General features: G+C 47.9%; 3 protein-coding genes across 11 annotated transcripts; 1 reads left to right on the forward strand and 2 right to left on the reverse strand.

Moving 5' to 3' along the window:
* Window positions 1-2,235: 2,235 nt before the first annotated feature.
* On the reverse strand, window positions 2,236-5,607 carry CNPY2 (canopy FGF signaling regulator 2). The gene is made up of 6 exons (XM_082665623.1): window positions 5,260-5,607; window positions 4,542-4,654; window positions 4,280-4,395; window positions 3,255-3,458; window positions 2,998-3,094; window positions 2,236-2,397 (listed from the first exon to the last, which is right to left on the reverse strand). Exons 2-6 carry the CDS (start codon window positions 4,627-4,629, stop codon window positions 2,354-2,356), a joined length of 549 nt encoding a protein of 182 aa, XP_082521749.1. The 5' UTR covers window positions 4,630-4,654; window positions 5,260-5,607; the 3' UTR covers window positions 2,236-2,353.
* A 586-nt stretch (window positions 5,608-6,193) lies between these two features.
* On the reverse strand, window positions 6,194-21,030 carry PAN2 (poly(A) specific ribonuclease subunit PAN2). Of its 8 annotated transcripts, none has more exons than XM_082665471.1 (26): window positions 20,894-21,030; window positions 19,840-20,247; window positions 16,351-16,520; window positions 16,119-16,239; window positions 15,913-15,990; window positions 15,003-15,270; window positions 14,245-14,587; window positions 13,945-14,041; window positions 12,627-12,746; window positions 12,293-12,412; window positions 11,890-12,018; window positions 11,563-11,762; window positions 11,318-11,451; window positions 11,076-11,182; window positions 10,763-10,861; window positions 10,573-10,646; window positions 10,319-10,466; window positions 9,738-9,881; window positions 9,543-9,602; window positions 9,232-9,322; window positions 8,464-8,621; window positions 8,220-8,363; window positions 7,909-8,088; window positions 7,688-7,781; window positions 7,205-7,402; window positions 6,194-6,850 (listed from the first exon to the last, which is right to left on the reverse strand). In XM_082665471.1, the coding sequence occupies exons 2-26, from the start codon at window positions 20,119-20,121 to the stop codon at window positions 6,816-6,818; spliced, it is 3,594 nt and encodes a 1,197-aa protein (XP_082521597.1). In that variant the 5' UTR covers window positions 20,122-20,247; window positions 20,894-21,030; the 3' UTR covers window positions 6,194-6,815. The 8 variants fall into 8 exon arrangements, with proteins under 8 accessions (XP_082521597.1, XP_082521595.1, XP_082521596.1 ...); XM_082665469.1 differs by having other exon boundaries at window positions 11,306-11,451; XM_082665470.1 differs by having other exon boundaries at window positions 11,318-11,454.
* A 440-nt stretch (window positions 21,031-21,470) lies between these two features.
* Window positions 21,471-26,367, forward strand: IL23A (interleukin 23 subunit alpha). 2 transcript variants are annotated; one of them, XM_082665480.1, is made up of 4 exons: window positions 24,303-24,518; window positions 24,738-24,836; window positions 25,939-26,085; window positions 26,195-26,367. In XM_082665480.1, the coding sequence occupies exons 1-4, from the start codon at window positions 24,360-24,362 to the stop codon at window positions 26,354-26,356; spliced, it is 567 nt and encodes a 188-aa protein (XP_082521606.1). In that variant the 5' UTR covers window positions 24,303-24,359; the 3' UTR covers window positions 26,357-26,367. The 2 variants fall into 2 exon arrangements, 1 of the variants encoding a protein (XP_082521606.1); XR_014297413.1 differs by lacking the exons at window positions 24,303-24,518; window positions 25,939-26,085; window positions 26,195-26,367 and adding an exon at window positions 21,471-21,606 and having other exon boundaries at window positions 24,738-24,825.
* Window positions 26,368-27,383: the final 1,016 nt, after the last annotated feature.

The raw sequence follows: 27,383 nt of genomic DNA on the forward strand, positions 1-27,383 counted from the left end.
CTGTAAAGATTAAATAAGTGTGTGTATGCGCTTGTTATATGAGTATTTAACATATACTAGTTCTTTTTCCCTTGCTATTCATCTCTGTCCTATATTTAAAGGAATCTTGTTCTTGCTCGGAATCCTTTCCACAGCAAAAACAAATCCTCTAAAACTTATTTTTAAGGACTAGATTTTCACATAATACATTTTCCTAGTCACACCTGGATCTCATTTAACACTGTCTTTGGGAATTCCCTGGCGGTCCAGTGGTTAGGACTCTGCACTTTCACTGCCAAGGGCCCGGCGTTGGTTGGGGAACTAAGATCCCATAAGCCTCGTGGTGTGGCAAACAAACAAACAAAAAAACAAAAAACACTGTCACACTGTCTTCGGGAATATTTCTTTAAAAGCTAACATTTTTCTGATAAACTCATTTACGAGGTATCTAAAATTTAAGGTGTAAACAGATATGCAGGGTTGAGTATATGCTCTACCGAATACTAGGCTAGAATAATTTTAGTAGCCTCCAGAAAGGTTCAGATAAATTCATGGATTCCTTGTGCTAACCTATGACATGAATTAAGAGATATGCAAAGTATATCCTCCTGAGGATCAAGTCAAGGATGATAATGTCCACTCTTCCCTATGTAAGACACATGCCTGTGTCCCAATGGCAAAGACTCTTGGGCTGGAGAATTCTTAACGGCTGTTCTCCAGCCAATGACAAACTAGTGAGGAACATCACAAGTAACTTGTTACTGATTAACATTAAATTTGTTTTATTTATTAAAACTTGCAAATAACTTGCTTTTTTTGTAAATTACAACAGCTTCAAGTTCCCTATAAGAGTACTCTCACTTACATTTCTGATAAGCTTTCTGGTGGAAGAGAAAGAACTTACAGACACCAAGCAGCAATAGACAGAATCCTGGGTATACTCATAGGGGAATGAAGCAAGTGAACATCATTCACGTGCATCACAGAAGAAATAAAGCTTAGTAACAGCTGGTCTGGAAAACTGATTTGACAGGATACAGCATTTCTTATGACTGACAAGAGAAGAAGGAATTAGCACTAGACCCTGAATTTAGTTGTCAACTAATATCAGGGTGCTTGCTCTGAGCTAGTTAATTGTTAGATTTCATAGGGATTTGTGGTACAAGAAAGCTTTGTTGAACACATTCATTCCGTGTGCCAGGCTTAGTGTAAGGTATTAAGAGAAAAAGAAGACGTAAAACAGAAGCTACTTCACAGCTATATTAGATCAGATTGACACTTGGGAACATTAGCTTATAGATCCAGTTTTGCCACTACATACAGGACTTGAGGACCTGTGGTTTCTCTGGGCCTCGGTTTCTTTATCTGTAAAATCAGTTACTTCATCTACAAAGGTGAACTAGATGACTTCCAAGGGCCTTTAGATTCTAAAGTGCTGAAAGTCTTTGAAATGTAATAAACCTGAATAACGGGTGTTCTCTCCCTGAGGCATTCCTGGGACAAATGTTCCATTCCAAACCCTGAGACAGCCACACCTCAGGATTAGGGTGTTTAAGAATCTCCTCAAAGAAGGTATCCTTTATATTTTCATCCCTATGCCCCAGTACAGAATCTCTACACACAGAAAATGGGGACACACTTATGGTCCACATTGACAATGGCTAGTGATAGAGATGATAAAGGTATACTTTACTGTTGCTTTGGCATCAAATCTGAAAGCTTAGACCAGCAAGCAAGGCCTTTCCTTAAATAACATTCCTTACCTCACTTCTCCCTATCTGATAAAGCCCTTACTTTTCAGCTGAGCTGATCACATCCATTTGCTCTTTCCTGTGTGCTCTTGCCGATCCCTCCATCTGGAAGGGTAGGGAGGGTAGAAAAATCCATTTCCTTCAGGACTGAGCTCTATCTTACTTTATGTTTCATCAGTATGAATACAAGTAATTTCTAGAATCCTATACTACCATACACTTATTTATGTTCCCTAGCTTATTCATAGAGGTTCCTCTTCTCACTATAATTAGACTCTAAACACATCAAATTGAATAAGCACGGAATAAATGCTTATCTAGTTTGTGAGTCCAGCAGGAATCTCAGATAACAAAAGAATGAAAGCTTCAGGCTCCTCCTCCTTTAGCGCTATACCATTCCCAAAGCTCTTCCTTCCCTTCCCTTTTCTTTCCTGTCTGGAATCTCCTATTTTCAAGCCTAATTTAAGGGCCAATTCTGGGCATGAAAAGACAACACGGTTCATACTTTTGGTTTCATATTTTTTCAGTTCATTTCAGTAAAAACATAATATAAAAGGCATTGCCACCCTCTCCCCTCCTGGGGGTGATCCATCAAGCTTGTCAGTCTGGGCCGCTCCAGTGGTTCATAGCTCATCATGCGATATGTGCAGGGCATGGTCACATAGATCTGCAAATAGCACATGACAGTTTCAAAGAAAATGCCACTCTCATACTGATATATGCCACTATCAAGAAAATATCCCAAAACAAACTGACACACACACTGACCACCACTTTTCAGAGCATATGCTTTTTCTTTCCAAGATTTTTTGATGTGGACCATTTTTTAAAGTCTTTATTGAATTTGTTACAGTATTGTTTCTGTTTCATGTTTTGGTTCTTTGGCCTTGAGGCATGTGGGAATCTTCGCTCCCTGACCAGGGATCGAACCCGCACCCCCTGCACTGGAAGATGAAGTCTTAACCACTGGACCGCCAGGGAAGTCCCCGGAGCATATGCTTTTAAATGACAAAACATTCCCACCGTCCTCTCACCAGTATCTCACTCAGGTGAGGGAGCCACAAATTCTGAAAGCCAACGGGAAAAGAATGGAGAGGAACAACCCAAGTCCCTAAGCCTAAGTAATGGAAGCCAACTCTTGAGCTAACATCAGAGGTTGGAGGAGGGGGTATTAGGGGGGTGTTGGAGGAGCAGGGGTGGGACACACACTAGAGAATGTGGGTTCCACAGGGATGTGAGGACAGGAGGTAAAGTGGGAATAGCTTACCTGTTCGCTTACTACAGAGTTTGTCTTTAACATTGTCAGCCTCTCGGGAAAAGAATTCAATGAGTTCATCCTCGTATTCCTCCACAATGCTCTCACACTGTCAACCCAAGGGAGAAAGGAGTGAGAGAAGACAGCAAGGGAAGCCTCTGGTCTCCACCTCCAGAGAGGAGGACAAGGACATTAATCCAACTTTCCACTTGGGCTCTCCAATAATTCCCCTAGTTTCCAAGAACTGGCTACCCACTCCCATAGCTCACCGCGAACTTGAGGGTGCCACTGATGTCTGAATCAATTCGGATCCCCTGTTGGTCCAGTTCATTGGATTCTCCATTCCGGCCCACTACACGTACGTAGTTCTTGCGGTGGGTGGAAGGGTCAATCTGTTCCCCATACTCCTTCATCCGGTCGCATACCTCCTCTAGCAGCTCTGTGAGGTGGGCCTCTGAGCGAGCATAAGGCACCTAGAAATGTCCTCAGCCTTGGGTCACATTTTTCTACCTCTGTACATTAGTAATTTATATCCTTACTTTTCCTTCCAAATCTAGCTCAACCAACCTATTCTAAAAAGCCTTCCCTAATTTAAAAACAGTATGATTTGTGTAGTTCCAAAGTCCTTTCAAATATGTGATCTTATTTACCTCATTATACAAACCTAAAAAATAAAATAGGTGTCATTAGCTCCAAATTATAAATAAACAACCTCTTTGATTAACCTTAGTCAACTATGTGTTCTCTTCCTTTGAATTCTTTTAATTCTTATGGCTGTAAGGTAATGATTTTCTTTTTTGTATTAAAATGAGGCTAATACCTGCCCTTAATAGGAGGAGAGCATTAGAGAGGCAGTATGGGCTTTGAAGATAACAACTATTAAAGCATTTCACAAGCATCATAACCTTAACATCTCCCAAATGCCCACAGGGTACAGCTTTCTGTCTGTGTTATGTTTCCACCTGAAATAAATTTCCTAAATGTAAGGATAAGACCTATTTTTTCGAATGAATGTTTGTTTGTATACCATACTGCCATAGTGAAAACACAAGTCACGTGGATTAAGGATGTGGAGAAGGGGGCTGATCAAGGTTCCCTGTCTGCTAACGACTTCTACAACAGAAATAAAGTATTAGGGTTTGGAGCCAAGGAAGCAAATTCCAGCCCCTTCCAAATAAGACAGCCCAATCTTTTAGATACCTATGTGGGTCAATGTTTTCTACATTCCTATTAAACTAAGGTCCTTCTTAATTAGTTAGAGTGAGCTATTTTATTTGGGGGAACAGTCAGTTACCTCCACCACTGACTGGCTGCCATCTGGATTGATTCGGAAAGAGCCCATCTGAATGGTCTTCTTGGGATCCACCTGGGCAATTTCCCACTCTAGTTCATCCACCAGAGCCCTGCAAGCTGGTGCAAGGGGGGGCAGGGGGTGGGGAGAGAAAGGAATCAACCCAGGGACTTCCACTCATCCTTCTCCCAGGCCTTGGATCCCATGCCCTCCAAGGCTCTATCTTCCCCACCCACTCTTCCTCCCGTTTCTTTTGTGCCTTTACCTCCACAGTGTAGATCCTGGCTCCTCCGGGCCCCGACAGCTCCCAGCAGGGCCCCCAGAAGCAGGGCCAGCAAACCCCAGCCCTTCATCTTTAGCGCAATGGGGTTGCTCCACCTGGGTTTGGATTGGAATAAAGCATAGGTGTGAGGAGCCAGCTCCATTCTCCCCTGTACCTCGACCCCCACCCCCACCCCCGCCCAATCCTTCATCCCAAGGCCTACAAAGGCCTCAGTGTGATCTGGCTCTACTTTCCAGGAAATGGCCCGGACACAAAGGGGCTCCTCTGTTCTGGCGCTCGAGGCTCCGGACGCTCCGGGGCGGTGGGTGAGAGCGCTGAGCTCGGAACGTGGGGCTTAGCCCCAGACACTACGTCGACAGGTGAGGCCTTGGATGTTGGTACTTAAGCGTCCGCTGCCTAGGATTCACAGGGCTATGTGGCAGCCATGGGTTGGTGGCTAGGATTAAGCAAGGACGACAGGCACAGAGGAGCTGCTGGCAAGGAGAGTAGCTGATTCTGGCCAGGAGGTGGCGAGGTGGCTGGCTGACGAGAGGAGCACTCGATAACTAGGGCCTATTTGGACCCAGCACCGAGACTGCTGCATCCCCACCTCCAGCCTATAAGCTATTCCCCGTGCGGGCCAGCCCCCTTTCTAATGACCCCACCACTGCCTTCTATCCAGTGCAACCCCGACCCTCAGTGCCACTCGCATCCGTCCCACCTCTGCTCCCAGGGCCGCCGCCGTGGCCCAGGCGCTGGAAGACAGCCGGACTCTCACTTTAGCTCCCGACCCTAGCACCTGGCTGCGGGAAAGTGGGGCTGTCCAGGCTTCTCCAGAGCGCTCCTGCGCTTTCCAGACACGGGGTGCCCCGGCGACTGCCTGAGCCAGCACCTCGAGCCCTAAGTGGACGCCTAAGCAGGTCTCAGATGCGCTACGGTACGAGTCCCACACTAGAGACCGACCCCAAACCCGCCCCTCCAAACTCTCGCGCGAACAGGCAGCGTAGGAGCGGCTCCCAGGCGGCAAGGACCCCGGTGGATCGCAGGACCCAGACTTGCGTGGCGAGCAGCTCCACGTGACCACCGGGGGCGGTCAGCCGAAGAATAGGAGTGGCTTGAAGCAGAGTCAGAACCTGACGTGGTGCACGGAGGCGGTCAGGCTCGCGCGTGCCAATCTAGGTGGGCTCGGACCTTCAAAAAGAAAGGTGTGCCGCTAGCCAGTGAGAAGCCCTGGTTTCAATCCCCAGAAAACTACATCCCCCAGGAAGCACTGCGGCACCACACAGTCTTTATTACTAGCTACAGATTTTAAGATGTCCTGGGACCTGTAGTTTGTCAGTTTCTCCAGCTCCCCTTTTACACGTAACAGGGAAACCATACTGTACGTCTTAAAAGAACCCGACCTTAGGGTTCTAGGCAGCCACAGCAAAGACCTAACACTGCCCAGGAAAGGCATTCTCCTCCAATATCCTAAATTTTGGACTCCAGAGTTTTACCTTCATTTCTGGGTGTAAATTTGAAAGCCTTAGTTTTTTCCAGTTGTAACAGAAACACAGAGAGGAGAGCTGAAGTCAAGAGAACCCCACACGCACACATTTCTAATGAGATAGATGACACTCAATAATATTTTTGTTTTTATTTTACAAAACATGCAGTTTAAGACAAAAATTTTTTAAAAATAACAAGAAAACAAAACCTGGAACAGGAGAGTGGATGGAAGACAGATGCTTCTCAGCTGTCAACAGGAGTGAAGCCAGCAGTGAAGCTTTGTCTAGGACCCAAAGGCCCTTTCGGCAATAATAATGTTGGCAACACTGGTTTGCTTGGGACCACCAGACTCTAAATGCTGGCCCCTCCAGGCAACCCTCAAGCAGTCAGACTTAAGCTAGGTCTTGAGCTATTGTTGTATCCTGTCATTGTCCGGGACTTCAGTACTTAGCCAACTAGAAACTGAGAGTTTTGGTTCCAGGAGCTTCTTTGCCTGGGCATTAATTACCCAGGATATCTATTAAGAATATGAATTACTTTCCATCTGGGTCAATTCTAGACTCTGTTTCTGGCCCACTATTTTGCAAAGGATGAAAAAGGAATCTGGCTCCTAGACCCTTTGCAACAGTTCTGCTGCATTCCAGTTCTATTAATAGCACCATCTGTAGACCCTGAGCAAGTCCAATTCTGGAAGTAGACAGGGTATAGCCAACTTGGGAAGCCATCTCCCACTTCTAGGGCCACAGAAGACTGAAGGGAGAGGGAATTGTTCGTTGGGAGAGGGTGAGGTCAGAGCGCCAGCACTGAAGAGAAGACAGCTGCATCTGTCAGAGACAAAACAAAGAGCATTGACTCCTAAGATGAGTGGAGAAAAAGCACCTGGGGTACTTCTTATGAAGGAAAAATGCAAGAGGAAAGAGGGCGTGGACCTGCCCCAAACATTTTAGAACTTGGCAAGAAGAGGTTAGGACCAATAGAGAGTTTCAATAATAAAATCAATTTCACTGAATGTTTTGAGGATTAAGTGCTTTGTAAACTGTTAAGTGCTTTATATTACAACCTGTTGGGGCGGTACTGTTGTTAACATCATCATCATTCTTATTACGGTGGGTATAATCTTCACATATACAATCAAAACCCACCCAGTCCAGTTTCCCCTGTCCCATCCCAGGCCTTACTCTTGGGACTTGTCTGGCCCTCGGGCTCAGGCACCTTCCAGTCCATCTTTCGGCCTTTCTCGTAAAGGCCCTTGAGCACTTTGTGGAAGGACTCAGGCTCAGTGCCATTTTTGCTTAGTTCCAGATACTTTCGGTAAAGCTGAAGGGCTGTGCGGGCATCCTCAATACTGTCATGGGTCTTCCCTTGAATCTTCAAGTCTGGGGAAAGTAGAGGTGGAATAGTTTGGGGCCTAGCAAAGGGAGATAAGGACATGTCCTCTACTCACACTCCCAACTCCCAATAAACAACAACAACAAAAACCTGACTACCCTTAAGGGAAAGAGCCAAACATCAACCCTAGTGCACAGAAGGGATACTGAAGCTAATTAAATCCATCAGTAACTCTCACCACTAACCCAGGGTCGCAGCTACTCCCCTTGGCCTCTCACACATTTTCATGCTCTTGCTGACCACAGCAAGAGCTACAAGGCAGAGCAACTCACCCAGAAAGTACCAAGCAAGGAATCGCAGGGAAATCATTCGTTTTCGGGGCATGTGAAATAGATAAACAGTGTCAAGGACTTGGTCCTTGGGCACCTGCCAGGGATAAAAGAGTGGGAGACTGAAGGTAGGGGATCCATAATTTCCCATTTTCCAAAAGCACAATGTATACCCTGGGGGGCCCACACACAAAGAAAGACTCTTAAAAGAGCCCTGCCCGAACCATGAGGTTGATGACCCGGAAGTCCTTCTGCAGACCGTGACCCACAAACTTGACTCCAATGTCTATGAGAAAACGAAGCTTTAAGTAGGTAGACTTTAGAGTTGTAAGGTGCTTAGAGGAAATCTTGGCATCAAGGTCTCCTGGCTTTATCCCTGAGTACTGAGTCAAGTAATCCACCACCTAGGGATAGAGAAAAGGTCAAGTGACCCAGGAAACGAGGTGCACAGTTCCCCCTGCCACTCTTCCCTGGGTTCTAGGGCACTCTATATAAGCACAGGGTCTCTCTCACTTGCATCTCCACATCCTATTACCTGCTCCTGGGTAGAGATGTAGTCATCAATGAAGGGGATACCCTCATTGGGTCCCTGGCCCCTAACGCAGGTAATCCTCGCTACTGACATCTGGCTTGGCTTGATGGTAGACTTGGTGCCATCGCTGCGCAGCTCTGCTTCTTCCTATATGAGAAGAGTTCATAAGGAAATCAGAGAAATGCTTATGACTCCTAATATCCCCAGAGTTCTGTTCTAACACCCCACACTTTTTGGTCTTGGTTACCTCATTAAGGGTGACAAACTCAGCGTCCAGGCCCACCAAGTCCCCAACCTGTGGCATCTCATTCAGCATCAGGGGAATAAAGGTCGTATGTGTTTTCCGCTGCTTCCGTGCTAATGAGGCTTCAGCCAGCAGAACACTTGCCTCGATGGGGTTCTTAACTGGAAGGGAGAATCCAGAAGACAAGATGGCTCGGGAGAGGGAAGTGACCAGGGGAGGGAAGCTGGAGTGGCTACCAGAGACCAGGTCTACACTGTTATCCCAATAATCAAAGCATGTGAGTAAAAAGATCATGTCTGATGGACAGAGGAGGTAGACGGAACAGGTCAAATCAGAAAATTATCGGGAAATATGCTAAAAAAAGCCAAAGAAGTTAACAGAGAGGAAGGAATAAGATTCTCACTTTAGACTTTACCTTAGTAAATCCAGAAAAATAAAGTTACAGAGAAACTATGGTTTAAAGGCATCAAAAAGGGACTTAATAAGGAGTTCATCACCAAAAAAAGAGATCTTCACTTGGGGATAAGAATGGTTAGTCTCAAAATCATAACCTTAGCCATTTTGATCACACTTCCCCCCCATCACCTCTTCCCTCGACACCCTCAGTATCTCCAGATTCTAAATTTAAGGCCTAATGAGCAGGAATTGCTCTACTGTCCCTGGAAATATTAACACTGGTCACCAGTCCTAATCTTAACAAGCTATTTCCCAGATCTCTTCCTGAGACCAATCTAATTGCCCACACCCTTGGATCTACACTGTACCACTTACTGTTCAGGTTGTATTTGGAATTAAGATTCCTTTTGATGTAATAAAGGATAGCAGGCACTTTCCAATTCATGTCAAACTGCACAGCTTCATGCTATAAAAGAAAAAGCACTTAATGGCCTACATATATGCCCCTTTTCCCTTTATCCCAAGTCAGAGAGAAGACAGGACTCAGGTGCTATTTTTAGCTCTGCTTTTTATTATTGAGGCCCCATCCCTCCCTCTGAATCTGCCTGGCACTCTCTCAGGCACTGAGGATGAGGATGCTAAAAAAAAGGGAGATGAAAGGGGGAACGGAATGTATTACAACTAACCTTATCAATAGGTTCAATGAGAAAGTCGTTGAAGAGATACCACTGCTGGTGGGTAACACCCTGTGGAGATACAGAGACACAGTGATGCCAAAGTGATGGCTGGAGCATTCTGGCTCAGACTTAAGATAAGGACAGACCTGGGACTCCACTGTGGCCACCACCAGGAGTGTCCCTGCCCTGTATTACCTCACTCACCTCCTTGCGCTGGTGGTAGGTCTCTCCAACTTTGATGTGAGCCACCAGGCTGCCCCCTGTGCGTGAGTCCAGGATGTGTACCACAGTAGCCATCAGGTCATACACATAGACACCATGCTCCTCCTCTGCCCTGGCTGGGCCCCACTGTGAGGGGGGTACCCAGGCTGCTAAGCTAAGTTTAAGGATGAGGAAGGAAGGGGAATGGGGATAGAGGACAGGGAGTCTGGGGTATAGGGATGGGGGACGAGGGTGGGTTCTTTCCATCCTAGCCCATCTATGACTCCCAACACTGAACTGAGTCACTCTGGAAAAGCCCACAACTGGTGAATACTAGGCCTTATTCCCTTTTTTCCCCTATGCTAAATTCCACCTTCCCCTTGCCTTGCTTCTGCCCCGACCTTCTCTCTTTTTTTTTTTTTTTTTTGGGCCGCGCCACGCGGCTTATGGGATTCTAGTTCCGGACCAGGGATCGAACTCGGGGCCCCAGCAGTGAAAGCGCCGAGTCCTAACGACTGGACCGCCAGGGAATTCCCGGACCTTCTCTCCCTTATTCCCCCTCCTCTTCCCAGTTTTTCAACAACCTGCATCTCATCCCCATCAGTCCAATTGCAAACATCCAGCCCTTTGTTCTTGGTCATCTTCATTCGAATGGAGAAAGGAAGCCAGACATTCTTCAACTCCTCAATGGAGGGACACATCAGCATGCCCTCTGGACTCCCTAGTTCCTTCCTATCAGGACAGGAGAATTGGAAATTTGTTCTGAGGAGATCTGACCAGTGACAAGAGAAGCCCCTGAGTAGTTCAATCCTTTGACCACTCTATAGACAATACCTACCAATCAGCCAAAGCAAACTCCTTATTCTTGGAGATTTCCCCACCATGCTTCTTTATTGCTATCTTGAAGGCAACCTGAACACAAAGGAGAAAATATCCAATTCCTCAGGAACATTAATCATATATGGAAGTCAAAAGAGGGAAGAACTAAAAAGTACTCCTAAAGTCCTGTTTCCAGACTCAGTCCTTACCTCAGCCTGCATTCTCCAGAAATCAGCTTCTTTCAAGCTGTTCACCTCACAATTGATGACAAGAATATCTGGGAGATGGCAGATGTTGCGGGTCTGAATCTGAGAGGATAAAACAAACAAGGAATGGCAGGCGGCCTACAGAGAGAGAAACCTGGACATGAACAGTTAAGCCTGGATCTGCATCCTCCAGTTGGAGTTCTTCCCACTCCCTATAGATCGCTGGATGGTGGTGCTGACCCAGCCAGTCCCAGATGAGACCATGGCCGAGTCCCCAACATGGCAGGACTCTAGTCCAGTGCAACAGCCCACTCACCGTGGGCTGGTACTTTTCACAGTTGTCACACCAGGCCTGTGTATTCTGCTCCAGGCAGATGCTTCGCTTCAGCACCTGAGCAAAGTCACAGTTCTTCCCGGTTTTATCTGAGGGGAAACTGGATGCTTCATTCCAGGTCCTCCCTGTACCCACTGTTAGCCCCCCAACACCCTCTCCTTGATGTTACAGGCCATCTGGGGGAGCCTCCCCAACCCAGCTGCAGGGTATACCAGTGTTGCTACCCTCAGGGTAGGAGAGCGTGAAGAGCAGGGTGGATGAGGCTCGCACGGTCTCACTGCCACAGCGGCAGAGGCTGCAGTTTTCCATCTCACAGCTGAACAACTGCCCAATGACAGAGTCTCCCGATGAGCAAAAGCTGCTAAGAGTGGGGAGGGCAATATAGGCACACTGAGGGAGTTAGGAGACCCTTTAAGTCACAGTGGGGCTTATCATGGGGGCTTTAACTATTCCTGTCCCAATTCCATACCTGCCTCCAGCACCTCGATAAGCCTGGGGTACTTCCAGCTCCTGCAAATCTTGATGCAGTTGAGTGAGAATGAAGCGATTCCACCTCTGAATGAGCCTGGCCAGATTGCCCTTGCCTGAAGCCTCATCCGAGTCAGCCAAAATCAGACCAAGGGCCGAGGCCTCAGGAATGGTGCGGAACGCCCGAAGAAAATTACTGCCCTGGAATCCAGGAAGTGTGTTGGTGGAAAAGGGTTATTTTCTCTTTTGTGGCCATCTGCAGAGTGATGACCCTGCCTACTGTCCACCTCCCTTCCCCTTTTATTGTCCCAGGTCTCCAGGCACTGACCTGACAAGGGTCACCTCGGGAGAGGTCCAACATGTGGAAGAGGAAGCCCAGCTCACATGCTAGGCAGAACTCCTTCTGGCAAAGGTGGTTCTGGATTAGACAGCGAACAGGCTCCAGGAAATAGAGCACCTGGAGGGAAGAGCAGGAGATATGATGCAGACAACTGGTACAGGGAGGAAGAGAAATCGGAAGGTTAAGAGATGGTGGAGAATACAGAGCTGGAGTCCACTGAAGAAGCAGAGCTCACAGAGGAGACCTGAAGGCTGAGGGGCAAGAAAGAATGGTAGAGGAGGTCTAAGTGGACTTGGCTGGGGAGACCTGGAAAAAGACGAGGGGTTGGGGGGCCCACAGAGAAAAAGAAAAGCAGTAGCCATGTTCAAATCGCAGGAACACCCAGCCTTACCTGGATCATGCAGTTACAGTAGGCATTGGGGATGTGGGGCTCTAATCCAGCAAACAGCGTCTTATTGTAGTGTTTGAAGTCAAAGTCCTCCAGCCCTAGCTTGGAGTATTTGATGGTCACCTGAAGCAGAAACAGTCTGAGCAAGAGGAAGACACCCTCAGAGTCCCCTAAATCTTTGCAGTAGCCATAACCTTCCCCCAAACCTCCCTCCTGAGTCCAGAGTGATAGGTGAAGGCTTCCTGAATGAGCCCTTCAATTCTTTCTCATGTGACCCCCTTCCCTGGGAACCTTTCCCCACATCCCAGAAGGCCCATTCCTTGGTATCCCCCAGCACCTTGCGGTATTTCTTAGAGACCATGTGGCGATGTGGCTCCTCTTCCCGCCCTATTGGTGACTCAGTGACCTGGCTGAAGCTGTCAAATTCACTGTCAGACTCCTTGAGTCGGTAAGGAATCTAGGGTTTTTAAAAAGAGGTAGCCTCGTTGGATGTGTATAATCGTCTTTGGTTTCCCCCTACCTTTATTCCAACACTGAAGCTATCATCACCAAGTCCTGAACCTTCTAATTTCATGGGATTTTCAGCATCCACTGCTTCCTTTTCATTCCCACTGCCACCACCCTACCTCATCACAGCTGGACAATGCCGATGGCTTCCACTCTGGGCTCCCCCGCGTGCACTCTGTCCAGCATGCCGCCACCAGACTACCCCACCCAGAATGGCCCTTTCGGTGCATCACTTCTGCTATACACTGGTATGCAAGGCTTCACAACTGGCCCCTTTCCAAACTTCATCTCTCACTGTTTCCCAATACTAACAGCCACTCCAGCATAATCCCTGTCAGGCCTTCTGAGACTTCAGTAACACTGTTCTCTCATCTTGAAAGCCTCCCCTGTTACCATCTACTTGCCCGTCTTTCACCTTTCCAGCTCAACATCCACCTCTTTTAGTACTGCCCTCCCTGACCACTCTAGCCCAGAGTACAGTTTTCCCTCTAAACAGCTCTCGCACTGAATGCTTCTAACATTCCTTTAGCATTTAATGATAGAACATAAATAATTTCTGCTATGCACAGGTCTTACCTTCACCAACCGAACACTAAACTTCTTAAGAGCAAGGACCCTATCTTTTATGTTTCTGAACCCTAACACCTAGTATAGTACCTTCAATTCAGCAGGCTTCAAAAAACCTTTACTGACTGACTAAAAGCAAATAGTAATGAGAAGGGACTTCCCTGGTGGCACAGTGGTTAAGAATCCGCCTGCCAATGCAGGGGACACGGGTTCGAGCCCTGGTCCGGAAAGATCCCACATGCCGCGGAGCAACTAAGCCCGTGTGCCACAACTACTGAGCCTGAGCTCTAGAGCCCGTGAGCCACAACTATTGAGCCCACATGCCACAACTACTGAAGCCTGCACTCCGCAACAAGAAGCCACCGCAATGAGATGCCCGCGCACCGCAACAAAGAGTAGCCCCTGCTCGCTGCAACTAGAGGAAGCCTGCGCACAGCAACGAAGACCCAACGCAGCCAAAAATAAATAAATAAATAAATAAAATTTATTTTAAAAAAATTAATGAGAACTACCAAAGGAAAAAGACAGGAGAAACACCAATGGCCTGGGGTGGGGGCTGACCCTCTCCTCTCTGAACATACCTGATTGCGCAGCCTGGTGCGGGGGTTGGGTGCATAGCCAATGAAGCCCACCTTCTTCATGGTGCGCAGAATCTCTGCATCCACAGGGGGTGCTCGCCTATAATGTAGCATAGTTCTAGGGCTTGAAGGTTGTGGTGTCTGCCCATTCAGCCCCAATCCCCAAGGGACCAGAAAAAAAAAGAAAATACTGAGAGTAGACAAAAATCAGGAAAGAAGTAGAATAATAACACGGCTTGCAGAGAATCCTGGTATCTTGGCCCTTTCCCCCTCCCTCCTTTTGGCCCAGGGGTGAGGTACAACCTGGGAGCTGGAGCGGAGTTGGCAGCAGGCCAATCAGAGAGAAGCGTGTCAGTGGTGAGCGGGACAGGGATGAGGGAAAGAGGCAGCAGGTCCTGGCTCCAGTCCAGAGGAGGCAGTGAGTCCACGAGACAAGGCAAAGCAAACTCGGTCTCACGGGAGTAGGGGTTGAAGGAAGGCTCAGGGGAATCAGTCCAGAGATGCACACAGCCCTCAGAATCCCCAAAGGCGAGGGCCTGCTTGCTGGCTGACACGTCAAACGTCATTAGCAGAGGCCCCACAGGATTCACGTGAAAGATGTCTGCTGGATTGGCCAGCCCTGTGGGCTCACAAAACTGGCACTGCCCTAGGAGGGAGAAGGAAGCCCACTAAGCCCTGGAAGATGAAAGGGAGCCATCCTTTTATGCCGTTCCTACCCTCTTCCCCTGGTATCAAGCAAAGATGGGCCCCAAATCCATTCCTAGAGATAAGAGAAAGTACCATCTGATGCCTTCCCATAAACCACAGGGAGGTTTACTACCCAGCAAAGAACAGTTCTAAAGTTGTTTTGCCTGCTCTACCTATATTTTTTGCATATGTGTTCTTCACACTCGGAGAAAATAAAAGCTCTAATCTCTTACCAAACCTAAGTGAGACCCTGAGATCCCTCAGAAAGGTTACTTTTTCCCCAACAAAGAAATTCCAGGGAGCACACTTCTTCTCGTGCCTAGTTCCCCTTCACTCATTAACTCCTCCTACCCCATCCTACATCCCCTTCATACCTGACTGGGAGATGATAGCAAGACGAGAAGTATATGTAGGGATGAAGCGTAAGAAGGCAGGATCCACATGAACTTGAAGTGGTGTGATGGCACGCATCATGCGTAGATCATACACCTTAAGGAAACGGTCACAGGCCAGGCCAGTGAGGCGGCTGGAGAAACCACAAGTGGCTAGCAAGTTGCCGTGCACATCAAAATCCGACAGACTCCCTGAGAAGGCATCAAACTCATGCTCCACCTTAAAAGTACGGAGGTCTCGCAGGGAAACCTGAAGAAGAGAGAACTTGGTTATCTGCCAGCGCTGCTATCAGGAAGAGGACCTGCCACCTACCCAACCTTGTGAGGCCCCTACCCAAAGAACTACGGCTCTGGGCTTCCCTGGTGGCGCAGTGGTGGAGAGTCCGCCTGCCGATGCAGGGGACACAGGTTCGTGCCCCGGTCCGGGAAGATCCCACATGCTGCGGAGCGGCTGGGCCTGGGGGCCATGGCCACTGAGCCTGTGCGTCCGGAGCCTGTGCTCCGCAACGGGAGAGGCCACAGCAGGGAGAGGCCCGCGTACCGCAAAAAAAACAAAAAACAAAAAATACAAAACCAAAACAAAACAAAAAAAACTACGGCTCTAGGATACAGGCAATTAAAGCATAAAAAAAAAGGAAAAACAGACGCCAAGAGCCGGATGGGACCCCAAAGAGAGCTCTTGTTTACCCCTTTGCCTCTGAGATACCCATTTACAACAGAAAACATCAGGCTTGAAAGATAATCTCATAGTATAACATGGCTAAGTAGGAACTCAATCCACTCCTCCCACCCTCCAACTACAGCCCCAGAAATGAGGAAAAGGCAGAGCCCAATCACATATCTGGTGAAACAGGCCCCATGGTGGGAGGAAAAGTGGAACGTAGTCAGTCACCCTGCCAGATGTGTGGCCACAGAAGAAGAAGCGATTCGTCTGTCTCATGATAGTGACTCCAGGTGTCTCAACTGCATACTGTGGAGGGAAGCGGGAGAAACCAGTGAGCATGATTCTTCCCACAGACCAAAGGAACAGAAAGGTCGCACACATCACAGGCATTTCCAGCTTATACTCCCCCCAATAACCTCAGGCCCTGCTTGTACCTTCTGAGTCTCCTGGACAGTGTTAAGGTCAATCTCCAATATGTGGTTCTGCAGCCCACCAACGAGCAGAGTGCTGCTGTCAGTCAGCAGCAGACTGTGCATATCTTCACTCTCATCCAGCCTGTGAGAGAGGAAAAGCTAAGGGGCCAGGGTCTCAAAAGTTTCCAATTCTCTAGACTTCCCACTCTGTGAGGGACCCTCTTTCCCAGTCCAGAGGTGAGAAACTACTTACAGGTAATCAAATATAATAAGGCCTCCACGGGCCATATACTTCAGGTTGTTCTTGGTAAGAAAAAGGATGCCATTCTCCAGGCTTTGGATCTGCCGAATGTCATCACTGCCATTGACCTGAAATGATGAGTAGCGTTCCAAAGCTGGGCCGAAAAATGACGTGGCATGGCCCTGTAGTGGACAAAAAGATGAGAGACATCCTGAGTGGAGGGGCAAGGCCATCCCAGATACAAATCAGAGACTGGACATTGCTCAGTTTTTCTCCATTCTTGCCTGGCCTTTCTGGCTAGCAGTGACTAAGGAATAAGGCTGAGCACCAATCTTAGTGATAAAAACACTGATAATACTATCTTATGTTTAATGCTTTACAAAGTAGTTCTATAAACTCTACCTCATTTTATCCTCACAATGTCCTTGCTGAATAGGTAATGGCTCAGTTGGTTAGAACAGTGCTCAGAAGGTCAGGGACGTGGGTCCAATCCTCCAATGGCCAGCTGGCTTTCTTATGTTCCACAGTCTTTTTTTTTTGTTTAATAAATTTATTTATTTAATTTTTGCCTGCTTTGGGTCTTCGTTGATGTGCGCGGGCTTTCTCTAGTTGTGGTGAACGGGGGCTACTCTTCATTGTGGAGCATGGGCTTCTCACTGCGGTGGCTTCTCTTGTTGTGGAGCATGGGATCGAGGCTCACGAACTTCAGTAGTTGCAGCACGCAGGCTCAGTAGTTGTGGCTCGTGGGCTCTAGAGCGCAGGCTCAGTAGTTGTGGCGCACGGGCTTAGTTGCTCTGCAGCATGTGGGATCCTCCCGGACTAGGGCTCAAACCCGTGTCCCCTGCATTGGCAGGCGGATTCTTAACCACTGCGCCACCAGGGAAGTCCCCACAGTCAAGTCATAATCTCTACCAGCCAACTGGGAAATGTGTACTGTGGGTCACAGGCTGGAATAGAGAGAATGTGAAACTCATGCCATCCTTGGCTCCTATGACATCATCCACTCCTGGTTTCTCTCCTGACTCTTAGCTCACTATCTTCTCCTTACGTGCAACCCTTATGACCACTCTTGAAACATGGCTATTCCCAGCCCACTATCTTCTCACTCTACTTTTCTTCCTAGATAATCTCACCTACTCTTAAGGTTTTAACCATTCATCTTAAAGTTGATGAATCCTACTTTTCTCCTCTAGCCCAGACCACTGCCTCAAGCTTCAGACTCATACATCCAAATACCTACTATATGTCTCTCTTTAGATATCCCATGAGAACCTCAAACTTGTTACATCCTAAATCAAATTCACCATCTTGGGCTTCCCTGGTGGGGCAGTGGTTAAGAATCCACCTGCCAATGCAGGGGACATCGGTTCGAGCCCTGGTCCGGGAAGATCGCACATGCCACAGGGCAACTAAGCCTGTGTGACACAACTACTGAGCCTGCGCTCTAGAGCCCACGAGTGTTGCAACTACTGAAGCCTGCGAGCCTAGAGCCCGTGCTCCGCAACAAGAGAAGCCACAGCAGTGAGAAGCCCGCACACCACAACGAAGAGTAGCCCCCGCTGGCAACAACTAGAGAAAGCCCGCACGCAGCAACGGAGACCCAACGCAGCCAAAAATAAATTAATTTTAAAAAAAAATTCACCATCTTTACTCCATTTCAATTCCTCTTAACTGTATTCCCTATGGTACCATGATCTACTCAGTGGAGTAAGTCACTGGTAGTTGACTTAAATCTTATTTATTTTACTTCCTAAATATTTCTCAAATCTGTTCTCATGGATAAATTTCTACAGGGCTTCATTCAGGCCTTCAATGTACTTTATGTGAACTACTACAACATACTGCACACTGAGTCCTGCTCCATTCCCCTTAAATCAAACTCTATACTGCTACCTCAGCACTCCACCTAAGACGCAAACCGGACCTTGTCTTTCTGGATAAAAACCTTCAGTGGACTGAAGAATCAGTCCAACTCTTTTAGCATAGCATATGAGGTTTTTTAGAATGTTCTCCCCCCGATATCTGCATGGCTCCCTCCCTCCCTTCTAGGGAGATTAGAATGGACATCCTGGCCTGCATCCAGGTCTCTACTCAAATGTGACTTTATCAGAGAGCCCTTCCCTTGACCAACTATGTAAAATAGCAACACCTCCCACCCTTCGATACCTCAACTCCCTTATTCCACTGTATTTTTCTTAAGGATTCTAAGCAACACCTGATATGTCATAAATATATTTGTGTTGCCTTTTAAAATGCTTATTCCAAACTTAGACCCCAGAGCAAGGTCTGGCACCTTAAAGGTGCTCAAAACACACTGGCTGAAGAAATGTCTAACTCTTCAGCTTCATCGTCTAGTCCAGTAAACCCTACTTGCTTACAGTTCCTGCGCTCCGCAATCATCATGCTATATAATATCTTGGGAATCACTGTTTTACCCCATTGCTTTTGCCAAGATAGCATTTCCTCCTCTTCTTCACCTGACTCCTACTCATCCTTCAAGACTCAACGCAGGTGTCACTTCCTTCTGGAGATCCTCTAATCCTCTTCTATGCTCACCAACACTCAGTACGTATTTTCACACTGGCATTTATTACTTTATATTCTAAATTCATAATTATTAAGTGAAACATTTTAGTTTCTTTTAAAGTGCCATAAAATTATCTGTTCATATGTTTTTTTGTTTTCCTCGTCCCGTGAACTCCTTGAGGGCAAGGATTATGTTTTATTCAGCTTTATTCCCTGGGCCTAGCCTGCCAGTAGACACTGCCTACTGAATTGAGTATATTACCCAAAAAAACCACTCATTCCAATGGACAAACAATTCCCGCCCTATGGAAGGTAAATTAGTAAACCAAGGATACCATGTTATTTCTTACAAAATCTTTGGGCTCCCTAGCATATTGGCAATATTGATACATTTTAAGAAATTAACAATGATAACTGCTCCCAGAGAGATTATAATCAGCCAAAGACAAAATGATTCCATGTAACACATGCAGAAACATGCACTAAACATTCTATAATTAGGGAATTCCCTGGTGGTCCAGTGGTTAGGACTTGGCGCTTTCACTGCCAGGGCCCGGGTTTGATCCCTGGTTGGGGGTACTAAGATCCCACAAGCCACGCGGCACGGCCAGAAAAGAAAATATTCTATAATTATAAAAATGGAAAACAGAGGAGGAGCATTAGAGACTATATTTAGATGGCTATAGGCTAACTGATGTGTACAGTTATTAAGATTAATCAAAGCATGGAATGGGCAAATTGTGGTAGAACTGGGATGCCTTCTGAAAAAGAACACCTGTGTAAAGCATCTCTGGATCCTATGACTCCCTCTTTCTCCCTCCACTCCCCTCCTCTTGGCTTGACTTGGAGACCCAGCTAACTTTCATCACCTCAACTCAGTTCTGGCTCCCTGCAAAGCATCTGTTCTTGGGTTAAAACCAGATAAAAGACCTCCAACATCTCCGTCCAGCCATTACAAAGGAGTACAGTTCTTACCCCATGGCTTCCCACCCACAGCATCTCCTCGTGCAAGTCAAAGTGGGAGACGGAGACAGGCACACCCACTTCAGCCACCACACTGTGCAACTCAGAGTAGACACCTTCCATTATGTGCACTGACTCCTGGACGGGAAGAGCCTCTAAGGCCACTCCCTCCGGGTCCAGCTCCACATTCTGTAGCAGACTGGGGTTCAGGTGGGCATCCAGGACAGGATCCAGGGTAGAATGCATGGCTGGAGCATACTCTGCTAGTCCAGGGTCCAGAACCTCGAAGTTCATGATGATGATGATGATGATGGCAGCAGATCAGACCCGTGTCACACCCTCCCTTGCCACAGCCCCTTTGGATGTCTGACCCAGCCTTCAGCAGGATGACACCAGTGGACCTAGAATGGACATCCTTACCTGCAAAGGGAAAGAGATAGCTGAGTCAGGGGTAGGCCCAGGTACTTGTATTTAGGGTGTTCCAAGTTTTACCGGCAGGGAGGAGATGATACAGGCAGAAAATGTGAGAATGCTAGGCACGGGACGAACAAGCAGGAAGGGAATGGGCATTGGGATAGAGGTGGGAGAAGTGCTGTCCCTTCCTCTTCTCCTCTAGGCACTCTGTACTCCCCACCACCCCACTAACTTAATCCCTGACTTCCCTTTCACCTCTCTTCAGGCCTGCTCACTTGCCTGGTTCATCTCTGAACCATCAGTAGTAAGAGCAGCAACTGCGGGGGTAGGGGTTAGGTAGAGGGAGCTAACGTGCTTGTTTCCCAGAATTAGGGGTGGGGGTAGGTGGTTGAGAGGGGAGACCAAGAGAAGTCAATTTCCCAGAATCCTCTGCAATGTTACCCAGGATTCTCTAGGGGAAAATAAGAATGGCCAGTTACCCACAGTTGGGGCGGGGGTAGGGGTACGTGATGGAAATAGCTAGTTACCCAGAATTCTCTGGGGGAACCAGAAAAATCAATTACCCATAATTCTCCCCCGGCGGCGGGGAGGGGAGGGATTAGGGAAGGGGTCAGATGTGTTCCCGGGATGCTTACGGGGATTGGGTCATTACCGAGATTTCTCCATGGCGGATATTTTGGAGCGCGTGGAATTAAAACGAGTACGGGGGAGAACAAGCGCCGTCAGCTCCGCGGGAAATTCCAGTTTCCCCAATTCTCCCCCGCGCCTCTGGTTCAACCAAACTCCACGACGGAAAAGACGGCGCACTCCCAGTCGTCGCTTCCAATCAGGAAGGGCTAGGGGCTCACCTCAGCCAATCGGAAGGAGCCAGGTACAGCCGGCCCCGCGAGAAGACGTGTGACACGGGAGCTGGGCAAAAGCAAGAGATACGGGGGGCGGGTAGGGACAAATGTAGTCAGACCTTGTCCCTGTTTGTTGCGTTAGAAAGTAACCTCTTCTCTTTTAAGCCTTCTTTAAACAAAATTAGAGAGCCCCAGGCTTGCAGATCGAACTTTCATGCTCCCTATAGCTTTAGAAACTAGAATAAGGGGCGCCCAAGGCAAAGCATTGGGAATCGATTGCTGGGTATTCCCAGTATGGCCCAGTCCACCCCCTCTTCCCGTGGTGCTCTTGTGAGCACTCCGCCACCTCCGACCCTGTAACCCCCGAAACTCGCTGGCATTTCCTATCATTTCCAGGCATGGGAGAGAAAAAAGGAAGCGGGAGGCAGCCTCCTAACACGGCCCAAGTAGCTGTATCTTCTATGATTCTAAAGGCAACCGTCTGAAACTCCCATCTGTGATTGTTCCCTCCCCGGAGGCGCCGGTAATATTTCCAGGGAACAGGACTCCTCAGCTATCAAATTCCCCTAGCTCGTGGAGCTGGACATTATTCCTCAGAGGGACAGGGCATAGCAAATTGAGACATTTGCCTTCCCCAAACTCTTACAGATTTAGCGTCAGCACTTAGGGATTCTTGGGGTCCAACTCTGAGCTTGAACTGCTTTGGAATAGATCCAGGTTGTTAGATGTCTGTGGGGTATTTTAGCTCAGTTTCTAAAGGCCACATAGAGGGCCTCTGGTGGAAGGAATTCCTCATAGAGGATACAGTTTTAAAGCATTTCTCTCTCTCAATAAAGACTGGTAAATAGACCTTCATAAAAGAACCCAAGAATTTAGTTTTCCAGGACTCAGAGGGGTTCTAGACTTGTCAGAGGTCATTGATGGAGAGAAAAACACCTTAACTCAGAGGGTCTCTCAAACTGGTCTGACTTCAGAGGTCCCTAGATTTAAAATCTTGTAAAAAGATGGGTGCTGAGAGACAGGGACAGTACCTACCCTTGAGAAATTTCTATATTGAGGTCTCTAAGAAAGGCTCAACAGTGAGAATTAAAGGGCCTGAGATGCCAGATATACCTGGGCTAAATGAGCTACTTTATTAAGATGCTTAGTGTTGCCTCAGTGTCCAATATAATGGAATGACTGAGAATGCAGGATCTGGAGTCTGCACTGTAATTCTGGCCACTTAATAGTGATCTTAGGCAAATTACTTATCTCTGCACCTCAGTTTCCTCATCTGTAATATGGTGATAACGATAGTACCTATCTAATTGTGTTGTTGTGAGAATTAAATGGGTTAATATATGAAAAGTGCTTAAACTAAGTACTTGGCATAAAGTGAGAGTTGGATATAAGCCATCATTACTAACCACCTCGGGAAACTTCAACTGGATTTGGCGTCTGGGCATCCAACTGGAAAGGCCTGTTTGTCAGTATAATTTGCATTAACGGTTGAGGTCCTGCTGACGTCAAGGTCTCCTTGCAGCTCCAGGTCAGACCTAGTCCTGGAAGTAGTTCCTGTCACACAACAGTCCCACAATCGCCCCACCAACCTTGCTTCCTTCCCAACTCCCGAAGCACCAGGAAGTGAAACAAAGCCCCATGCCTCCAACTCACCCTTGTCCCTCTCATCCCATCCCCCAGCGTTCCACTTCCTCCTCCTGCTTTTCACCTTCCATCTCCTATCCTATAGGGCTCCCAGAATGGGAACCAGAGGCAGGAAAAGCATGGGAGACATTATACAAAAGTGAGGTGAGCTCCCCTACCCCCACCCCCACCCCCAATTTCCTTATTTCATTTGTATTCACCACTGTAACGAGAGGCAAACCATTTCTCACTCAAACTGAGGTAACCTCTCTGATGCTGCAAATGTTTTATCCAAAGGGTGGATTTACCGCAGAGTCATATTCGAATCAGAGGTTTCATTGGGCAGTTTTGAATAGTCCTGTGAGAAGGGAGACCTCTATCGAGGGTGTTTCTCAGAGAAAAAGGGTCAACCTCTTGGAAAGCCTTTGGGAGCCATCTGTGTGGTCATCCATGGCCTCATTCTGACGTCCAGATTGTCCTGGGACCCTCCAGTGGGGTTGGGGCAGTCCCAGATTTGGACCACCTTCCACTCCCACGCCCAACTTCACAGTCTCAGCCGTTTCACTGAATGTTGCATCAGGGATGGTGATGAAATCAGTGTCAGCGGATTTTACCCATGGATGCAACAGGCTGAAGGACCAGCCAGGGTCATTGACACTGTGCACCTTCAACTACCCAGAACCCTGGACTTTCTAGCCACGGTGAAGGGCTGGGTGCTGGAATATCTCAGTTGGATTTCTAGCCCTTGCTTACACTGGTGTCCCCCACCCCCAAATCACCTGAATCCCACAGAGCCCAAGAAACTTAGGCCACTAAGGTTGAGGAATCAGATGGTTCTTAGCAACAGCTCTTTCCTTCCAACAGCCCTCCTAGCCTCCAGAGTGAGGCCTGAAGTGAGGGAGCAATAATACCTTATACCGAACTTATGTGGTTTCCCAGTTCACAAAGTGCCTTCATGTCCATTGTCTCCCAGTGAAAATAACACCGTTCTCAACAGAGACTAAGAAGCCCCCTTATTCTTAGATTGAGGGCATCAGGTGGGAACCAAACTTCATTCCAAACTGAGCTTGCCATCCTATTGGGAGATAAATGAATGCTTCTGTTTTGATTTTTACTCAGGCAGGCAGGGGTGAGGAAATTAGATTTGAAGGGAGGGAAGATATAGCTTAGAGAGGCAAAAAGATGAGGGAAAGGTTAAGCAGGAAGGAACTTGAGACTAGATTCATTTAAATATTCGTTACTCCCACCCCACCCCCTTCTACAGCCTCTTTGATTCCTGGAGAGCATTACACGTTAAGTCCCATCCCAGGCCTCCAGTCACGGCAACCACACGACTCATTTCCCCTGGAACTGAGGCTACTTACCTGGGCTCCCCACGGAGGGAGATGATGCAGGGAGGGGAATCCCACCTGCTGTGAGTCACCTGCTAGTATAAAGGGCGGGTCTTACAATGCAGGGAGCTTAAAAAGAGACTCAGAGACAAGGGGAGAAAATCTACAGAAAGCAGCTCAGAAACTTGGTGAACGACAGAGGGAACCAAACCAGAGACGCACAGAACAAAGAGAATCAGGCTCAGAGCAAGGGGAAGTGGACAGAGATTCCACAGGGACTGCAAGGCACAGAGCCAGCCAGATCTGAGAAGCAGGCAACGAGATGCTGGGGAGCAGAGCTGTGCTGCTGCTGCTGCTGCCCTGGATTGCTCGGGGCCGGGCTGCGCCTCAGGGCAGCAGCCCTGCTTGGGTTCGGGGCCAGCAGCTCTCACAGCAGCTCTGCATGCTGGCCTGGAGTGCACATCAACCAATGGGACATGTGGTGAGTGGCAGCCTCTGGGACCAAACAGGAGCCTATCCAAGCCCTCCAAGGCTGCAGTGGAAGACTCTGTGGCCTAGGGTGGAAACTGGAGGGTTGAAAGCCATCAGAGGGTAAGAGAGGACAGGGGAGTGGGGTTCCAGGGAGAGTCACAGCCTGAGGATCCAGGTGGGGTTTGAAAGTACTTCTTTCTTTACTCTTCCCACCTCTCCTCCATTCCAGGATCTACCAAGAGAGGAAGATGATGAGACTACAAATCATGTCCCCCATATCCAGTGTGAGGATGGCTGTGATCCACAAGGACTCAGGGACAACAGTCAGGTACTAAGATGAGGCTGGGCTGCAAGGAAGAGGGGACTGGGGACAGAGCTGGACACCATGGTGAATTAGTAAAAGTTGTATCTGTCCTTGTCCATTCGGCCTGCTATAACAACAAACCATAGACTCAGTGGTTTATAAACAACAGACATTTATTTTTTATTTTAAAAAATAAATTTATTTTTAAATTTTTTATTTATTTTTGGCTGCGTTGGGTCTTTGTGGCTGCGTGTGGGCTTTCTCTAGTTGCGGTGAGCGGGGGCTACTCTTCGTTGCAGTGTGTGGGCTCTATTGCAGTGGCTTCTCTTGCTGCGGAGTATGGGCTCTAGGTGCGTGGGCTTCAGTAGTCGTGGCACACGGGCTTAGCTGCTCCGCGGCACGTGGGATCTTCCTGGACCAGGGCTTGAACCCGTGTCCCCTGCTATTGGCAGGCGGATTCTTAACCACTGTGCCACCAAGGAAGCCCACCACAGACATTTATTTCTCACAGTTCTGGAGGCTGCAAGTCCGAGATTAAGGTGCCAGCATGGTTGAGTGAGGGCCCTCTTCAGGTTGCAGACTTCTTGTCTCCTCACATTGTGGAAGTGATTAGGGAGTTCTGTGGGTCTCCTTTATAAGAGCAATAATCCCATTCTTGAGGGCTCCATCCTCATGACCTAATAACCCCCCAAGGGTCCCACTTCCTAATACAGTCACACGGGGATCAGGATATCAAAATATGAATTTTCTGGGGACACAAACATTCATATCACAGCCGTTTCTAAGAATGGCAAATATCAGATGGGTCTTTGGTGAAGTAATTAGAAAGTATCTTTTTTCTTTTCCTTTCTCTTTTCTTTCCTTCCTTCCTTCTTCTCACTCTTTGCTTTCCCCTCCTTTTTTTCTCTTTCTTTCCTTCCTTCCTTTTTTCTTTTTCTCTCTTCCTCTCCCTCTCTTTTTTGTTTTTGGTGTTCTTTTTGGCTGCGCTGAGTGACATGCGGGATCTTAGTTCCCCAACCCGGGATCAAACCCATGCCCCCTACAGTGGAAGCACGGAGTCTTAACCACTGGACCACCAGGGAAGTCCCTGTATCTGTTTTCTTTCACTGCTTTCTTTTCTCCCCAGTCCTGCTTGCAAAGGATCCACCAAGGCTTGGTTTTTTACGAGAAGCTGCTGGGCTCAGATATTTTCACAGGGGAGCCTTCGCTACTCCCCGATGGCCCTGTGGGCCAGCTTCATGCCTCCCTACTGGGCCTCAGGGAACTCTTGCAGGTATGAACTAGGGGCCTGGAGAAGTGGGGCTTGCAGGTGTCAGAGACAGGGCCTGGCGGGGGAGTGAAGGATCTAGAGTCCTCTCTGATTGTGTCCTGTGTCCTTTCAGCCCGAGGGTCACCACTGGGAGATTGAGCAGACTCCAAGCCCCAGTCCCAGCCAGCCGTGGCAGCGCCTCCTTCTCCGCCTCAAGATCCTTCGCAGCCTCCAGGCCTTTGTGGCTGTAGCTGCCAGGGTCTTTGCCCATGGAGCAGCAACTCTGAGCCCCTAAGCCAGCAGCTTAAGGATGGCACCCAGACCTCCACGGCTCAGCAATGCTAAGATGAATTTATCAGCCTAGACACCTGTGAGCCAACAAGTTAATCAGTCCATTAATTTTAACAGGACTTGCTCTGTTGAAAAATTACCAAAACTGACTTATGATGCTGACCTAGAACAGGATGAATATTTATTACATGGGAAGGGAAATTTTGGGATTATTTATCGTCATGGCAGCAGTTTGGGGAGGAGGATTATTTATTATATTTATACTGAATTATGCACTTTTTTCAATAAAGACTTATTTATGTGGATATCTAAGTCTAATTTCTAGGCTTGTTAGTAAAAAGAAACAGAACGGAAAAACAGGGCCAAAGGACTACAAAATGCATCCTTCTACTCTGCAGGGCTACGGTGGAGAGGGATCTTTCCTCATGACCCCTTGGTATATAGAGTAACCGTGATCTTTTTGGCCTTAATCCCTACATGGCTAAGCAAGCTGAATGAGATTACAAGGGACTGTGATTAGGAAGTGGGGATCCTAAGTGTGGCCCTCTCTTGCTCCCTGACCCAGGGCTTCCTTCCCTGCTTTCCTGGCCAAGAGTGTATTTGGCCAAAGACAGGAGTTCTGAATCACTGCAGGATCAGAAGTCAGAGCTGTTTTGAGCAGAAAGGGCACTCCAGGAAGATGAAGTAGGCACTAGGTTAGTCTTATCAGCTACTAAAATGTTGAAAGCCTTCCATATTGGAAAGAAGCCACTGCCCTGAGCCCTCCAAGTACCTCCTAACTGTTCTGGCCTGCTCTCAAATTCCTATACCTCCCAGCACAGCAGGCAGCCTCCAGGCTCCTAGCTGGAGCTATGGGTAACATCTGTTCTGATTCATTGGTGACTGTTCCTTACCCGTATTATGCTTCTACCTCTCACTCCAAATCCCACGGTTAACCCAGTTTAGAAGGAGCACATGCCTGATTTCCCATCCTTGGAGAGCAACATCATGATGTGAGAGGTAGGAGGGGCAAAATATATGGAAAGAACAGA

Source organism: Grampus griseus (genome assembly GCF_964374135.1).
Source record: "Grampus griseus genome assembly, chromosome: 11".
Lineage (NCBI taxonomy): Eukaryota > Metazoa > Chordata > Mammalia > Artiodactyla > Delphinidae > Grampus > Grampus griseus.

Coding starts and splice junctions, on each gene's coding strand:
- CNPY2 (XM_082665623.1), bottom strand. CDS start 4,629: ATGAAGGGCTGGGGTTTGCTGGCCCTGCTTCTGGGGGCCCTGCTGGGA. Junction 3,459..4,279: donor GCAGCCAGTCAGTGGTGGAG/GTAACTGACTGT, acceptor GGACATTTCTAG/GTGCCTTATGCTCGCTCAGA. Junction 3,095..3,254: donor GTGGCACCCTCAAGTTCGCG/GTGAGCTATGGG, acceptor TTGGGTTGACAG/TGTGAGAGCATTGTGGAGGA.
- PAN2 (XM_082665468.1), bottom strand. CDS start 20,121: ATGAACTTCGAGGTTCTGGACCCTGGACTAGCAGAGTATGCTCCAGCC. Junction 9,882..10,318: donor CTGATGGGGATGAGATGCAG/GTTGTTGAAAAA, acceptor CCCCCCTCACAG/TGGGGCCCAGCCAGGGCAGA. Junction 8,364..8,463: donor AGTTTGTCACCCTTAATGAG/GTAACCAAGACC, acceptor CTTCTCATATAG/GAAGAAGCAGAGCTGCGCAG.
- IL23A (XM_082665480.1), top strand. CDS start 24,360: ATGCTGGGGAGCAGAGCTGTGCTGCTGCTGCTGCTGCCCTGGATTGCT. Junction 24,837..25,938: donor GACTCAGGGACAACAGTCAG/GTACTAAGATGA, acceptor TTTTCTCCCCAG/TCCTGCTTGCAAAGGATCCA. Junction 26,086..26,194: donor GCCTCAGGGAACTCTTGCAG/GTATGAACTAGG, acceptor GTGTCCTTTCAG/CCCGAGGGTCACCACTGGGA.